The sequence below is a fragment of the Lissotriton vulgaris genome, chromosome 3_1 (genome assembly GCF_964263255.1).
Source record: "Lissotriton vulgaris chromosome 3_1, aLisVul1.2, whole genome shotgun sequence".
Classification (NCBI taxonomy): domain Eukaryota; kingdom Metazoa; phylum Chordata; class Amphibia; order Caudata; family Salamandridae; genus Lissotriton; species Lissotriton vulgaris.
The window spans coordinates 1,614,061,588-1,614,079,376 of NC_141689.1; the positions used below are offsets into that span (position 1 = coordinate 1,614,061,588).

The following is a 17,789-nucleotide window of genomic DNA, read 5'->3' on the forward strand; positions in this document are numbered from 1 at the left end:
AGGGTGGCTCTCTCTACAAACCACCAGGTTTCTTGATCCAGGTTGGATGAATGACAGCTCAATGCATTTGACTACATTCCTCCATGGCCTGCCCAGGAGATTTTAGGAGAGTCGCAGGTGTTATGACAGCGTATTTGGGTAGTTGTGAATAGGAAATGGCCCTTGTGCTAATAGCTGCTACTGTGGAGATGGGCCCTTGATGTGATCCTCCCAGGTTCTCTCCTGAGGGGTCGTCTCATTTACCTCCTGCTGGAAGGCTCGTTTTCGCCCCTGTCACACCAGGAAGAATGGTAGTGGCCTCTGTCATGCCGCCTAGTTCGAGATCGCTGTGGGAAGACTGTGTATCTCTCTTAAAATAGGGGCGTGAGGGCGGGGATGGACTCTCTCTTCCACCCATTGGAATATGACTTCTGGCGAGTCGAACAAGAGGACTTTGTCATGGTATATGACTTTCAGTTTAGCAGGATAACAGACCATATATTTGATGTTTAGGTTTCGTAGTCTCTTTAGCGGCGATGAAAGACTTTTGTTTGTCTTGATCAATTAAGTATAACCCAGCAAAATCATGATCTTATGAAACTGAAACATTACAGCCGCCTGTGATCATGCTTGTCAACGGACCCCGTCTGTCCACATTATTCAGTATATGTGCTATCATAGGGTGTGGAGGGCCCCCCTGAAGGTGGCTTCTGGGTCAATGCCCAGGGAGCTCTCTCAATGAAAAAGCATGGCAAGAGGGCATCCATCTACAAAATGGAGCACAGCCATTGATCCAGGAGTTTTTCAGGGGAGGATCCTTCACACCCCTTTGGGAATCCCACCAAGTGAAGGTTATTCTTTTGAGCTTTTCCTTCTGCTTTCCCACATGTGCTCCTAGTTCTTTAGCTGTTGAGGTTAGTTTCATAATTGTTCGTTGCATGTCGGTCACTGTGCCTTCTATGCCCGAAACTCAGACTTCAGCTTCTGCTATTCTCTCCAATGCACGGAGTAGATCCTGTCAGAGGAGTATGGCATTGGTAACGACCAAGTGCATTTTAGCTCCTAGGTTATCACACGACTTGCAATGGCTGCAAGGATCTTAGTGCTGTCTATGGCCACCCTTAAGGATGCCTTCTGAGAATCTCTGGCCCAGCCCTGCTGTTTGCAGCACGGGACAATCAGCTCACTTCACAAGGTGGTCTTCGTGCCCAGGCCACTCTGACATCTGCCACCAGGGGTTCCTCTAGGCTTCTTCTCATCTGAACCGTTCCTGGGAGCTTTGCACTGCTGGCCGGGCACCCACTGTTTCCCTAGCTCTTCCCATATCTCTTGGGGAACAGCGTTGTCGGATTAGACTGCGCTGTCAGCAGGATGATGGAGGATCCACGGTTGGCGGTACTGAGCTAGCTCAGATTGAGGCCACCATTTTAGATGGTCAAGCCACTCCCCCTAAATCACATTCTTAAGAGCAGAACTGCAAGAGATACATACATACAACCCCTCCTGTGTTGAACACCTCAACCAGTTATATCTGTCCTCACTTGACGCATATCCGATTTTTCATAGTTTCATACTTGCCAACAGTCTGTGACCAAAAAAAGGAGGATTTGTTTGAGGTTTTAAAAATTGTAATTAGGATAATGAGTACATCATTGTAATTGGTTTGACCGATGTGCTTTATGAACTTGTGTAACCATGAGTAAATAACTCTCAGATCTTGCCAATGAGCCTTACCCAATTACCCTTAAAAGCATATAGAGTTAACCAGAATTACAATGGGCAAGATAGCTCAGTAGGATGATGTCCTAAAAGTGTGCAAACCCAATTAGTAAAATTGTATTGAGGCATCAACTCACACAGAGCAATTATTTAATTAAGATTTGGAAGCCAGGCCTGGAAATAGTGACTCTGTAGTATGGAGGTACGTCGTAACCATACTTTTTGCTTCAGCCACTTCTTAATTTCATGTCCTCTCTTGCCATCATTATCCACTCTCCCTTATCACAATAGTTATAATGGATGGTAGAGAGCTACAGACAAGATGGAGGCTTCAGTGCTGCACAAATGGACAAGCAAATTAGAAATCAAGATGCCAAACATTTAGGAGCAGTCAGGAATGAGGTTATTAATATGGGAGGATTGTACACCTAGCAACTCACTAACCCACTCTGGTTAGGTCAAAACACATTTCTGAGAGGATCACTGTCACACTCTAGTAGCTATGGCACAAGCAACAGTCAGTCCTCAGAAACATGCATGTTAAATTCAAGCAGTTCCAACTGTTTTAAAGTCAAGAAAACCACACAATCTAATACCCACCTAAATTTAGAAAAATACCTCAAATTTAAAGCCACAAAAGACATCACAATCATTTAAATAGGTTAACATAAACTGTAATATGAATGTTTGAAGTTTTAAGGAAATAAGTGCTTAGAAAAAGTAAAGTGCCATTGAAAAACCAGGTCAATACACCACACAGGTTGTCCCGGTTAAAGATTTCCCATTCAGGCATAGTAGCCAAACTGATGGGAAAGTTCCTTCTAGCCAGTTCTGCACCCCTAGATCCACAGGGCTGGTTTCTAGGCACCAGATCTTTCTCCAGAAAGGTCTCCTGAAGGGTCCTGGCCTCTGTGGTCAGCTGGGCCCTCTTGGAATCAGGAGTTCTTGTCCTCTGTGTCCCTAAAGTAGACAAACAGGAGGCCAACCCCTTTCCTTTGGAGAGCAGTTCCAGTTCATTGGGTGTCATCAGGAGCTCTTGAGTCCTTGTATAAGGTCTCTTTTTCCAGCAGGAGTTTTCATCCAAAATGGCCTTCTCCTTCAGATGGAGTCTTCTCATGTCCAGGAATTTTCTGAGGAGGTGGTGGTGGTGGTTGAGATGCCAGATTGGTCAATGATTGGAGAAAATCTATCACGCAATACTATTTTTTCACAGTTCCCCCAGCTCTTTGCAATATTTCAACTTTGCCTTACTATTAAATATTATTGCAGTATCATATGTGGCCAGAAGAGGTCCTTTGGGACCTCATTTGGTCACATATGGAATTGCATCCAGCACCATGGCCCAGTAAACAAGCATGTGCAAGCCTACAAAATGACAAACTCCTCTTCTTACAGCTGTCTACTTTACCCTGTCTATGCCCCTTTGATTAATGATATTGTGTGTAGCCAATTCTTGTTTGTGCTACTCACCAGGGACCTGCATGTAGAGCAACCCGGAAGCACACAGGTAGATCCCCGCTAGTGTGGCTTAAACATTCGCCGGGGAAGCCTGTTGTCTGCCATGGTATGGGGCAGGAGCGTCGAGCTCAGAAACCTCCTTTTACACAAGACAGCCAACATGCCATACTGGGAGTCGGCATCAGGGCAGACATGGTAGGTTGATGCTGCAAAAACAGTTTGAAAACATAATAACAAAAACCCTAACAAACTTTGAAGTAAGTTTCCAAAAGCAGTATTGTATTGCTGGCTGGCTCACTGGCTGTCTCACATCCTTTTAAATTTGAATACAGCGGGAAGGTTGTACCCTGCAAGTCTGTGATGGACAGGGTGGAGGGGAGCAGCTGTGGGATCATCAGACACCCGTCCTGTGCAGCCTTCGGAAACTAGCATGGTAAAGAGAAGTCCAGGAGGACTTTAGCAGGCATCAATAGCTAGTAAGAGGTGCATTTATTCAAAAGTAAAGGACAACGCACAAATGCGCTATGGATATAATTTCACTCATCAGTTGACGAAAGGCAAGCTGAGGAGAGCTCAGGTGTCATGCGAAGTGCTCGGGCCTCGCATAGGATTCTTAAAGGCGCTCTACAGTAGAGTTTTTACAGTACTACTATTAAAAAATATGAATGGATTGCATGTCGCGTACCGAATGCAAGCCCGCCATGTCTGCTTCTGTCAGTGCCCTGACCATGCATTGGATTGGGTAATATCTATAAATGACATGATAGGACATATGTGAAGGACCAAGCAAGCATGAGAGGGCATGTCACCGAAGGGGCTAATTAATGCAAGAGAGGAGCAGTGTGGCAGATAAAGACAAGGTGTTTGTCGATACTGCCCGGTATTCGTTACTAAATCAGCAGCTCCTTTATTTGTTTGAAGACCGTCAAGAGAGCCATATAAACTGGGGTTGTTGTACCCATTCATCCGATATGACATTTGGGATACCAGGGAAGTGAAGGTGCCTTGTGTGGAAGGGACTGGTTGCTGAGGGGTCAGGCAGAGCAGTGCCCCTAGATCCTCCTCCACCCTCGGTGGGCACGGACAGTTTGTGAAGTTTGGCGCTCTACAGATAGAGGAGCACACGCTGCAGCAATCGCCTCAGCAGTCCCATGGGCTGAAGAGGAAGCATAGGTGTGCAAGTCCTGTCTAGAAGGCATGCTGTTGATTAGTGAAACTGAGAAGGGCAAATACAGGCAGGCGTCTGCCATTGCCTTGTACGCCAATGAAAAGAAAGGGGCGCTAAAGTTAAAGCGTGCCGCGCTGCCAAAACGAAAAAAATGTAGATGAAAACATGCAAGTTGGGCGAGCCGCGCACTTTGAAAATATCTCACATGCCTGCCATTACTAATAAAAATATAAAAGAGTGTGCCGTGCCAAAACAAAGCGTGGACGCCGCGGAACGCCCATGGAGGGATAATTCCCCTGCTTTGCTGAACTTTCCACGAAAATGGGCGTGGTCATGATGAGCTCAGCTCGTCATGAGCACAGCGCCACCGTGCAGCCGAGCCGAGCTCGTCACAAGCACCGCGGCACCACTCCCCCCACGCGTTGCGGGGGAATTAGCCCTGCAGCGAAGGGGTTAGCTGCGAATTCAGGTGATTGTGATTCAGAATCCTAACAGCACTTATGTAAAATGGTATTAGACACAATACAAATGTCGTTAGTCATTCCTTTCCAGGGAGGGGTTTACGGAATGTTAAGAAAACCCCTCAGAAAGGCATAACAGCAGAATAATGTTGCTGTCTTGCTGATGCATGCTTCAACCCAGAGGACTAAATAAAAACTAGCGGGTCACGCGCTGACCAGAACAGGTGATGCATGGCGACCCCAGAATTATGTACAGTGTCTAGCAGATTTCACACACACTCGGGTGGCACACAAAAGCGAACAATTTTGTATACACACAGCTCCACAGAATGCACACTCATCCACAGCCTGCACACAGCAGTTTACACATGCACCTGCAGTTTGACCACGTCTCAGCAGCTCTCGCAGGGCGGCTTGAAGACTCCTCAGTAGCTTGCACGCACACTTGCAGCCTTCAGATGCGCACACTTGCAGCCTGCATATGCACACAGCTTTGTACAATCCCCGGTAGGTTGGATCTATGGTGAAGTTGCACACACACCGGTAGGTTGAATCTGCACCCGGTGAAGTTGCACACACACCCTGGAAAGCTGTTCTGAGAGCGCACAGGTATATGGAGACCCCTAGCACTTCGCACTCAGTCACCGGCAGGTCATACTGATAGACACAGGTCGGCGGATTCCATACCAGCCTTAAAGGATACATGCACCCTCCCCGGGAGGTCACCCACACAGCCCAGAAGGGTTTGCACACACACACACGGTGGGTTTCACATGGACCCAAGCAGGTGGCACGTGTACCCGAGCAGACGGCGCACTCTCTGACGTTTGTACACGGACCCCACCGAGTTACTCACTGTGACCCAAGGAGCTCTCACGCCTCACACGTAGCACCCAGACCCAAGCGGGTCACGCGCTGACCGGAACAGGTTAAGCATGGCGACCCCAGTATTATATACAGTGTCTAGCAGATTTCACACACACCCTGACGGGTGGCACATAAAAGCGAACAATTTTGTATACACACAGCTCCACAGAATGCACACTCATTCCCAGCCCACACAAGGCAGTTTACACATGCACCTGCAGTTTGCAAACGTCTCGGCAGCTCTCACAGGGCGGCTTGAAGACTCCTCAGTAGCTTGCACGCACGCCTGCAGACGCACACACTTGCAGCCTGCATACGCACACAGCTCGGGCACATCTCAGCAGCTTGGCACACACATGCTGTTTACACGCACCTCTGCATCTTTCACGCACATCGGCACCTTGCGCACACACACTTGCACCTTGCACACACACACTTGCACCTTGCACACACAGGCACGAAGCTCCCGCAACCTCCGCCACTGGCACGTGCACCCCAGCCCGCAGCAAGGCCCCCCTTACCTTCGGGGAAGACGGCCCGCATCTTGAGGTAGCTGGTGGTGAGGCGAATGATGGAGGCCTTGTCCAGCTGCGCGGTGATGGTGGCCGGCAGGGGCAGCATCTTGGCCAGCTCATAGAACTCGCCGTTCTCCTTCTCCCAACGGCTCTTGGCCACGTTCTTGGACTTCTCCTTCATGGCGGGGGCGGCCTGGGGATCCGACGGCAACTGCACAGGCCTGGGGGGGCGGCACTGGCATAATAGACCCGGGCCTGGCCGAGGGCAGGGGCATGGGGGGCCGAGTCAGCGGCCGTGGAGCAGAGGCGAGTCAGTGCCGGAGCCGAGAGCCGGTGAGGAGGAGGCCAGGGCTCGGGACCGGAGCAGAGTCAGAGGCCGAGGATCAGTGGCGAGTCAGTGCAGGAGCCGGGAGTGGGCGAGGACTGAGGAGGAGACCAGGGCTCGGGACCTGAAACCGAGTCAGCTGCCGAGGACCAGTGGCGAGTCGGTGCAGGAGCCGGGAGCGGGTGAGGACTGAGGAGGAGACCACGGCTCGGGACAGGAGCCGCCTCGGAGCCTGCGCTTGGAACTGATGTAAAGGAGGCCGAAGGCTCCTGATAGAGAGGCAGAGTTAGCAGCCGAGGACCACTGCCAAGTCAGAGGCTGAACAGGGAGCTGGAAAAAGTGTGGTATAGGAATGAGGACAGCAGCTGGGGGTCAAGGGCCAAGGAGGTAGCGTGATGGGCACGGGGGACAGGGTCTGGGAATGATGGACCAGTGGGTGGGCTTCAGGGCGCTTTAGAAGGGAGAGCAGTCGTCGGTCTTCAGCCTCAGGACGCTGGAGGGAAGTCTTCTTAAAAGAGTGAGTGGTTCACAGGCAGCGGGCTTCAGCTCCTGTGCCCTCCCCAGGACACAGCTCAGTTTATTTAAAAAAAAATCCCACCCCCGAAAACGTAAAGAGAGCGAGTTGTCTTGTGGAGGTGTGGGGGGGGGGAGGGGGTGGCACCGAGGGAGGGGGCCTCTGCTAACTCGCCACACCTCACCGCAAACTACAAACCCCCCCCCCCCCGTGAGTGGTGCGCGCGCGCGCCACTGCAAGCATATGTTTTGACAGCCGCGATAATTCAAAACATATGGCCTCTGGTGCGCGTAACAGACACCAATAGGCCATAGGCGGAGCTACGCGACCGCCTATGGCCTATTGCGTGTTCTGTTTAAAAACACCACACACGCAAAGGCCAATGGAAATGGACCTTGGAAATCCACACGCACGAGCTATGTGGAATTTCAAGGTCCATTTTCAAAACACCCGGAATAGGACTCTAGCTGCGCGACACTTCATGCGCAGTGTACGCAGAGCCCGAGCCCTAAAAAGTTCTTGAACTCAGAAATACCTGTCGAACTTCTGTAGATCTTAAGAATAAATGTAGTGCATATTGCCTCCCCTCTGCCACAAACTACGTCTGAGCTTGCAATAAATTTGGTGGTCTGGACAAACTCCAGTTCACGTGAAAAAGATAGGTGATTCCACGTTCATCTAAAGTAGTGAGCACAGGTTTTTCCGGGAGTAGGGGAGCCTATAGGCTGTGAACATAAATTTACTTTGAGGTTCTGGTTCTTGGCTAACTAACAAGTTTTAAAAAGAGCCCTATAACCTAGGATCTTGGGCACTGGCCATACGTAACCTTTACTGGAAGTACACCTCCTCTGAACAAAACACTGCAGAAAAGTAGAGGGAAAAAAAAGGGAGGGACGTAGTAAGCACATGCATGTTACATACTGTGTTTATACAACTTTGCCTGCAGGTTTGGTTGCATCTTATTGTGCAGACATGCACTTGCCACACAACGGCTGCATGTGCAGTTTGTATGCTACCAAGCATAAACGGGTGAGGTGTCATGGTGCACTGCATATTGCTTCAGTTTGCACATTTCTCTTATGATCGCTTGTGATTATCCATCATTGGCATGTGTACAAACTACACATTCATCCAACCCACCATGCACTATAGCCCGCTAAACATAAAATAACAGCAGTAACACAACACACGAACACGATAGATTATAAATTTGCACTCTTCCAAACAACTGTACAGCAGAACTCTCCTATGGGTCTCTTCATTGCACATGTATCCCACCCCGACAAACACCAGATCCTCTTATACAACAACACACACGCTGACAAAACCTATAACCACCCTCCATGTTTGCAGATGCTGTAGCTTCCAACTAACTTTTGAATTAAACAGCCCTAGCCCTTAGTAAGTAACAAAACATTTAAACAAAAACTTGATCTAACAAATGCTCGATTAATAAACGATCAACTTATGTACACTCCGCGCTCGTTAAGATAGCCACTATATGTGAGGTTGCTAGCAGCAGTGATCATTTCGGAGCATCAGGAAGGGCTGCCAGAAATAGGGTAAATAAATACTTTAGCAATTTGGAATGCCTCTGCCTGGTAATATATAACAGATGCAGTGCCCCTGATGCCAAGTTAATATTAGTAATAAGTCTCCTCAACACCACATGATTTATCACTCAAACATCAGCTTGTTATGTTATGTTAAATGGGTATTTGTAAGCGCTCAGCTACTCAATAGTGTATCCCGGTGCTGTGGCGTGAAAAACAGATTTAGTGCAGTGTGACCACCATAATTAGGTATTACAGCTGAAATAGCCAGGTTTTCAATGATTTCCTAAATGCCAGGAGATTGAGCGACAGTCTTAGTTCAACCGGAAGATTGTTCCACAGTTGAGGTGCCTGGACCTGAAAAGAGCACTCCCCAATCCGTGTTTGGTGGTATTTAGGGACCGGTGCTAGCTGAAGTGATGAGGACCTTAAGGTACGACCAGGACAATAAAACTGGACTCTATTCCTGATGTACCCAGCACCGATGCCATGAAGGGCCTTAAAGGCCAGAACCATGGCCTTAAAAGAGATCCTCTTGCCGATTGGGAGCCAATGCAAAGAGTGCAAACAAGAGGACGTCCGTGCTCTTGGGCCCAGCAAGAGAATAGCTCTGGCTACCGCATTTTGGGCTACTTGAAGCCTTGACAAAAGGTACTCTGGCAGCCCCAGATACAGTATATTCACGTAGTCTAGCCTAGAAATTATCAGAGCTTGGACTACCGTTTTTAGGTCGAGTTTACTCAAACCTATTGCTGTCCATCCAAAAGCTGACTTTTTACGATCCGGATTTGGCCTCAGGCATTCACCCCAGCAGCATTTCTCCTCCCCTTACCATTTGCTCCTGCCTCCGAGAGCTTCAAAGGGATCTGCTTCACACTTCACGGCCGCCGTGACTCACATTTCTCCTTCCTTCGTGCCCAGCCCCCCTCCCAGCGCTGCCTTGTTTTTCATGCTCCAATCCTTCACCCTGCTCTGGCCTGTCTATCGTTCTTGTTTTTTTTTTGTGTGCTTATGATATGTCATTGCACTTCACAGCGTAGGATTCTGCTTATTTTATACGTATTCGCCCGACTTGCTCCAAGAGTGCTGTTGATAACAGCGCTGTTCTTATCTGGACTGTTACTGTAGATTGCTGCTTCGTCACTCCGTCCTTAGTGGTAATTAAAGACTGAGCACTTGTGTTTTCATTTTTTATTTTAAGCTTGTTCACCCAACTTGTTTTTCTAAATGCCACGTTGCCCACTTCATTGGCCGCTATGCGCATATATTTAATATGCATGGGTGCCACGGCGCCCACTTTCATCATTAAGAACAACCCTCCTACCTCCTACACAGCATGGACGCGCACAGCAGCGTTGTCACTTTGAATCCCTTATTAAAGTTCTGTTTGCTTTTCCTCTCTTGCTTTGCATTAAGAGCCTTCCCCCCTCCCCACTCATCGCAAACTCAAACTTTCCCTTAATGAGGCGGCAATGCCTCTTCAATACTCACTCCTCTGCCCGACCTCCTCCCTCCACCCCCAGAGTTCTCCCCGCTCCGCCATGGCACAAATCCGCCTTCACTTTGTAAGTTCACATATTGTTAATTAATCACACTTTTTTTATCAGTTCAGTTGCATTTCTGTATAGTGTCTTTGGTTGTGCGTGTTTGTGTCTGATACTTATTGGTTTGCGTGTGTGAGAGACTGTGTGCACACGTGTGTGTCTGTGTTTGGGGTGAGCCTCACTCTTGTTTCTTGTTTGATATGTTCCTTAACGGTCACCGTCCTTACCTCTGCCCGCATTCACCCTTGAAAGACTCCTGTTGTTAAGTGACAACTGGCACTGCCCGCATTTTCACCTTCTGCCTTGTAATAGGGAAGAAACCATTTGCAGCTGTAGGCAGCCGAGCTCTGTATTTCTGATGCAAAAATGATTGTTTCTCAGCCAGCTATTAAAAAAGTTAAAGCCTGCACATCTCCACCGAATTCAGGAGCTCATAATGGGCAAGATCATAAAATGGGCGAGATTATACATCTCGGTCTATTGTCCCTTCTCCGATTTGCACATTTGTATATATGCTACATGGGGAGAAATGAAATAGTGAATTTCACTGGTCCTGGTGGCAGCACCTTAGGGGAAACTATTGTTAATGAATGACCCCAGGACTCGTGTTTGTTAATGTTGGCACACTTGTCTGAGGTGTAGGTAAGTTAACAACATTGTGGATACTGCTCTGCAGCGCTACTTAGCTCGCTTCCTTCATTCGGCAGCTCATTTCGCTGAGCTTGAGAATGAGGCTTGAAAGACCCCAAAAGGACATCTGAAGAAATATGACTGGCTAAATCACACACCGTAAGCTCCGCTATTGCTAATTATGTGGGCTGTGGTTAGGAAATAACGGCTACAATGCCCTTCGAATCGGCCGTTTATCACCAGCCCGGTCTGTCAAGCAGAATTATGTAGTGTTTGGTAGGTCTCCACACACAACATGTATCTTGTTTTATCTTGGAATCATCATGCGTTAACTAGAGATTCGTTGTTTTTTTAAAAATGTGCTTCTTAGAAACGTTGGCAACTGAAGCACTATTCTAGAAATTGCAGTGTTTGCTGCTCATGTTGTGACGTTTGCTTTGCCTGTAATGCAGGATATTATTATAAAAAGAATGCAGGCCCTTAGAAGCAAAGCTTTTATAATGCAATTTGACCCTGATGTAATCATCAGGTGGGTTATTATTTTGTTCTTTCTGATAAGATGTTCAACTGCATCAAGGGTTAAAAAAAAGCACTTATAATACGTGCTCGATTGAGAGCTTGTCGGTCTATGTGGCTTTTTAATATGCAAACGTGTGTAGGCCCTTCTTATTCTCTAGTTTTATCGTTTAACAATGTACATATGTATACACTGCACCACGTTTTCTGTTCGAGACAGTGCTAAAATCTAAAACAAAACATTTTGATCACGGTTTACATATAAATGTTGTTTTTTTCTAATGTATTCCAATTCCAAAATGTCTTTATTTCGGTCGTTAAGACCATAAAAGATTCATGCAATGGTACATTTATACATCCACATAAAATTAACACATACATTTTTAAAATACAATAAATGAAAATAGTTTCCATATTATGACAAGGATAAAAATGGATTGGAAGGATCAATTTCATGATTTAGGAGGCATAGTTTTACGATTTAAAAGGATAATTCTAGTTTAAGAAAAACATTCATGTATTCTACATTTAGGCGTGTAAAAGTTTTTTTTCTTATCTGCCACATAGCCATAATGAATTTAGCCACTGCGAATACAACTTGGGGCAAAGTGCTAGTTTTTAAAATTCTATATGCAAACAGATGGCACCTAGATCCCAGGTTCCTGCATAAGGGGACAAGCCAGTACTTCCTGGGTCTGTTGTAAGCAGGGCAAAAGAAAAGAACATGGATTTCCTCCTCGTCATGAGTATTGCATCCGGGACAAAATTTATCCCCACCCTTGAGCCATTTACAGGTGAAGGTTTTTATAGGCAAGGTGCATAGCCTCCACTGTATAAACAGTTTTCTCTCTAGGATGGGGAATATAATGTCCATAAAACCTTCGAATTCATAGCAATTCTTGAATTCCAAAAAGCGATCAGTCAGAGTGCCGTTAGTAGAGGCGGACAGGAGGAGAGCTAAGCTGTGTTCCTTGTAGATTAGGGCCAGATTTTTACGGGAAATAGTTCGGCATCCCTGCACTGGGTCTTCCCATAGCTCAGGCAGTTTCAACCGGTAAAGTTCTTTTTTAACAAAGGCCAGCCATGGGATTCTGTCGCACTTATTCAGACTCATTACATGGCTGAGGTCACGCCTGTAATGGACGAGCTCAGTGGTGGTCCATAGCCTATGCCAGAATCTTATTGGCTTTGACTCCACATCTACAGCGATGGAGGGTAAACCCAGATCGAGTCTTAAGGGGACCAAAGGTGTACCACGAGGGAGTGCCAAAAGGCGTCTAAGAAATTTTTTTCCACACTTGCCAAGTCACGCCCCGCTTTATACCCCCAAAGCTCACTGCCGTAGGATGCGGCCGCTTTAGCTTGAGTTTTGTAAAGCTCTAGTGCCGGATTTATAGGTTTGAAGGATGAAGTGTTCACAACCTTCAAGATAGCACCTGAAAGTTGGCACAACTTCAACCTGGATTTTAGTATTTGGGGGTCCCAAGATAGGTTTTCGTGTAATGTAACCCCCAGGTATTGAAATGTTGAAACCCTTTCCAGGATGGCTTCGCCCAGGGTGGGATTTGGTCTGGTCTTTGGGGATGGATTAAAGATCATACACTTGGTCTTCCCTGTATTAATGTATTCACATTTAATTTCTTCTGAATTTTGCAACGCAATAGGTCTCGCATTTGCGAGAGCTTAACCTATTGGCATTGTAAATGACAATGCCTTTTATGTTTTAGAAACCAACACTTAAATAAAAGGCATTGCCATTTAAAATGCCAATAGCTCAAACTTCACAAATGCGAGACCTATTGCATTGCAAATGCTTGTTCTGTGAGCGATGGATAGAAGCGGCAGGTACTGTCTTAGCATTTTCAACATGCCAAAGCAAGAACCAACCACTGTCTGAATCTGGGCCTGCATAGATAGTTTCTCGTCCAACTTCACCCCAGCTTTAAATATATTTTTGTAAATCTTCATTCATCAATCTGCGGGTTCTAAAAATACAGCTGGGTGCACACAGGAGAGCTTCTCACAGGGAGCTGGAGAGCTACCAGAAGCTCACGAGCTACTCGCAGGAGATATATGCCATAGCACAATAGAAGCTTGGCCCTTGTAGTCAGGCGGTCAACAGACTAATATTGATCGGGTCGTCCATATACTAAGCATTTTTATGCCACATCTACATATTCCCATGCATTAAAAATATGATAATCACGAGAGAGTCCATAATCTGATCACTAAATCAGTGATACTGTACTGCGTGTGTTCCTTGTCATTTCTTTGAATAATCTGTGCATTTCTTTCTGATTTTCAGATGAGACAAGCTGATGGAAACACAATTTCAGAAAATGGACTTGCTAAATTACTACGCAAAAGACAAGTGTGCAAAGACTGAGCCCCATCTATCTCCTTAATAGTATTCACAATTCACTCACTGTTCAAATCTAGCATGCCCCCAGTGGTGTGCTAAGGAACAAGTAGCATACAGGTGGCTCAAATAACCAACTGTAACATACGAATATCTCCCAGTTTGCTTTTCTCAAATTCACTGATGCGTGTGAAGCTTTTGTTTCCCGTTCCCTCCCGAGGAAAAAGAATAAACTGTGTAACCTTGTGGCACATGAACATTGAAAGACAAGAGTTTTTTTCATTTACATTGCAGGCTTCAATGAGTATCCAAGCTTTTGATTGGCACTAATGTAAGAAGATTTAATATGCAGAAATGCCAAATTTGACTAAGAAAATTAATTGCTGGCTGTACAAATGTCAGAACCCTAGGTTGGCAAATACATTTTTGCTTGTAAATTTAATAAACATGAGACTGCTCTTCACATTGTTGGTGCGACTTAGAGAAAATTTAACAGAAACTCAGTTCGTTTTAATAATCATTTTATGGAGATTTCATTAACTTACATGTGCATTTTTTCTAATGTTTACAGCGGGATATAATAACGGAGCAGCATTGGTAGTTCGCTGGTTTCATGAATTGTTGGCGTTATTTAAATAAAGGCAAAAATAATTCTTTGCTCATAAAGATGCACTACAGATGTTCAAGTACTGTATTGTTCTTAGTTATTTATTTTATTTGAAAGTACTTTAGGCACAAGCTACGGAGTGATATTAATTGAATCACTGATTGTGTAGACAGTTATATATAAAATGTTATATTTATAGAAATTCGTTGCAATGCAGCTTTTTAAGACTTTTATAGTTGTGATCAAACAGCAATGCACATTGCACGACTCTAAATAAATAAAATATTTATTAAAATCTGTAGTGTTTAGTGGTCTTTTATGGTAGTCATTACCATTATTTCACTTGTTCATGTTTCATGGATGTTTAATTGCTTTTCAACAAGCCCAGGTAACACCAACAGGTCTCGACTTTGGGGCCCACCGACTTTGCCAATGCCTTTTTCTGGATGCTCTACAGCATCGGACGTTTTGAAGCTGCTGTACAGAAACATTTAAAAAAAAGTATTAAAAAAAGGAATGATGATGCCAGCGGTGATATCATTCAAGAGGCGCGAACATGCATGATGACTCATTGTGTTGTAATTGCATTTCTAAAGCACTTACTACCACATACAAGGTATTGAAGCACTTTACTCCTGGTAGCACATTGCACCAGAAACCAGTGTCAGTGGTTATTGTTGGTCTTCTGCTCTTAAGGAAAACATTCCATGGCATAGAGAGTCGCCAATTGGTGCAGAGTTGAGTGGCTTGGAGATGAGTAGAGTGGAGTGTCATGGAGTGAAGTGGTGTACAGTGTTGTGGAGTGTCATTGATAGGATGTCGTAGAGTAGAAGGGTGTAGAATAGAGAGATGTTGAATGTCAGAGTGGAGTGGCCTAGAGGGTCATGGAATGGTGTAGAACAGAGTGGAGTGGTGTATTTGATTTGATTTGATTTTGGTCTAATATAGTGCTCGAATGCCCTGGGTCGTCTTGGTGCTGAAGCAGATAGGAAGGGAGTGAGGCCTGAACAAGAAGATTTTTTGTTGTATTGTTTTCAGTGAAGAAACAGCCAGGTTTTGACTACCTTCCAAAAACTCAAAGTCAGAGCAGCATTTGATGGCTAAAGGAAGAAAATTCCAGAGAGTAGTTGCCTTTAGAATGAAACTCCAACCACCACAGGCCGCGAGTCTTGATCAGGGGATAGATAATAGCCTTGCCTCCGAGGATCTGCGCTTTCTGCTTGGAGCGTACCATGCCAATTTATTGTGAAAATATCCAGGTCCACAATTATGAAGTGCCTTGAAGGTTGTACATAAAGTTTTGAACTCCAGGCTTTTTGCTATGGGCAGCCAGTGTAAATTGCTCAGGATTTGGTCTACTGACTTATATTTAGGAATTCCAGCAATAGGTTTCGCCATCGCGTTTTGTAATACTTGTAGTTTCTCTAAGGGCTTTTTATGGATACCAATAAATAGTGAGTTTCCATAATCCCGTTTAGTCAAAACAATAGCGGTGACAATCATTTTCTGAACTTCATTTGGGATGAATGGTCATATTTTCCTTATCAGTTTTAGCGGGCAGAAATCTGAAGAAGATAAGGCTTTAACTGGGGGATTAAAGAGGAGCTTTCCATTAAAAATTACTCCCAAATTTCAACCCCTTTGAGCTGGAGTCGGTAGGGGTCCCATATTGAAGGGCCACAAGCTAGGGGACCAAACTCATCTATTGTTACCGAAGACTAACACCTCAGTTTTGCTCGAGTTTAACTTTAGGCAGTTAGTTTTCATCCAGGGATCCACTTGAGTCATATATGAGCTGAACCTGAGGTCTGCCTCTGTAGAGTCTTTAGGTATAGATGCCATAATTTGAGTGTCATCTGCGGAAGACACCACCGAGAAACCCAGGTACTTTATCAGTTTCACCAGTGGAGCAACATACAAATAAGCATTTGCAATGCAATAGGTCTCTCATTTGCAAGAGCTTAAGCTATTGGCATTGTAAATGACAATGCTTTTTTTTACAAATCATTTTTATTGAATTATAAAAACACAAATAAAAAGGAAATATACATAATAATAAAGGAAGATAAGGAAAGAAAAGAAACAATAGATCCAAATCAATCAATACATACATGTTAATGTGCTCAAGGGCCTATCGGGTGTATCCAAGTCCACACGAAGATCACTTAATATGAAAACAGCAGTGAACATACATATACACCACGACAATGTTTTTTATTTATGTTTTAAAAACCAACACGTAAATAAAAGGCATTGCCATTTACAATGCCAATAGCTCAAACTCTCACAATTACGAGACCTATTGCATCGCAAATGCTTGTTCAATGCGGTATCAAGCGATCCTCTCCTGTGAGCTGTGAGTAGTCTTTGATACAGAGATGGTCCTCCTCTCCTGTGAGTTGTGCAGGATGTTCTTACATGGAGGAGGGGGGGGTGTGGGGGGGTTGTAAAGAAGCACAGGCAGGCCATTTTTTTCTGGACTGCTGTGACTCGCACTGCTCACTTCTCACTATTGGAGAAGTTAGGACATGACGTTATGCCAAGTGAGCGTTCTTTGGGAAGGGAAATCCTTTAAAGAGAGTCATTTTCTCTCTGGATTCCCCTTCTCTTTTCGAAACTCAGGAGCAGCAACATTGTCGTGGTGTCTACAGAGCTGTAAGCGGAAGCTTATTCAATGTTATATGCAAGCTATAATTGCTGCTTATTTATCTTATGCAACTAACAACCATTGAAAAAGCCAATAGGCCTGACTTGTTGAAGGTATAATGTTACTTGTTGTACCATACATCTGGATGCAATGACAGAAACTGCAAACCACAAGTCGGGCAGCACACTCTGCTAAACACAGATTTTTATGTTACATGTTTTAAGCCATGCCCTTAATTACATTGGCCATGCCCCTTTGAGAGAGCCCCCAGTTTTTTCATCCCACTTAAAGCCCTGGCGTCAAGTAAGGTATGGGGTCCTTGTATCACTGCTGCAGCTCTAGTACCCAGCTTCCAGCGCTGCGGAAATATGAACACAGAACCACGTTTGGAAATGCTAGACGTCCCCTTCATGCTTCTGGAGTCTGTGGCGCTCTCGGACAGAGAAAGGGGGAGGAGGAATAGAAGACACCGAGATTAAGGTGACTAGGGGTCGGGGAGATGTGTAAAGCGGTGCTTTTGGAGTGAGGCGATGCGTACACGTAACAGCCCCCCCTACTATATACTACACGTGTGGCTCACTGGTTAGAGGCGACAGACCCGAGAGCAGAGGACGGCCCGGGACCAGGGTTCGATTCCCGACGCGGCAGGTTTCTGGACCAGGGTCAGCGGACTCGATAATTCTCTCGCCTCGGTGCCCACTCTGATCAGCGATCACACTCGGCAACTCTGGGCATTAGCTTGCCTCATCTTCACTAACGGCCCCACCAGACCGCCGGGGATGCCTGGTCTCACCCTGGAGATACCCATTAAGGGACCATCTCTCAGGGAAGCCAGGAAGGGTTTCGCAGCGGTCGAAGCGCCTTGGGACCCTCCGGGTAAGTAGTGCGCTATATAAATGCCTATACATTACATTTACATTTACACGT

The 17,789-nt window shown here is 45.6% G+C and overlaps 1 protein-coding gene across 1 annotated transcript in view; it reads left to right on the top strand.

Moving 5' to 3' along the window:
• The window catches only part of CLGN (calmegin), a 337,930-nt gene extending 323,416 nt beyond the window's left edge, over window positions 1-14,514 (top strand). Inside the window, exon 15 of the mRNA XM_086963258.1 lies at window positions 13,555-14,514. Coding sequence (XP_086819384.1) covers window positions 13,555-13,635 — 81 coding nt within the window. The 3' untranslated portion in view covers window positions 13,636-14,514. The remainder of the gene's footprint in view (window positions 1-13,554) is intronic.
• Window positions 14,515-17,789: the final 3,275 nt, after the last annotated feature.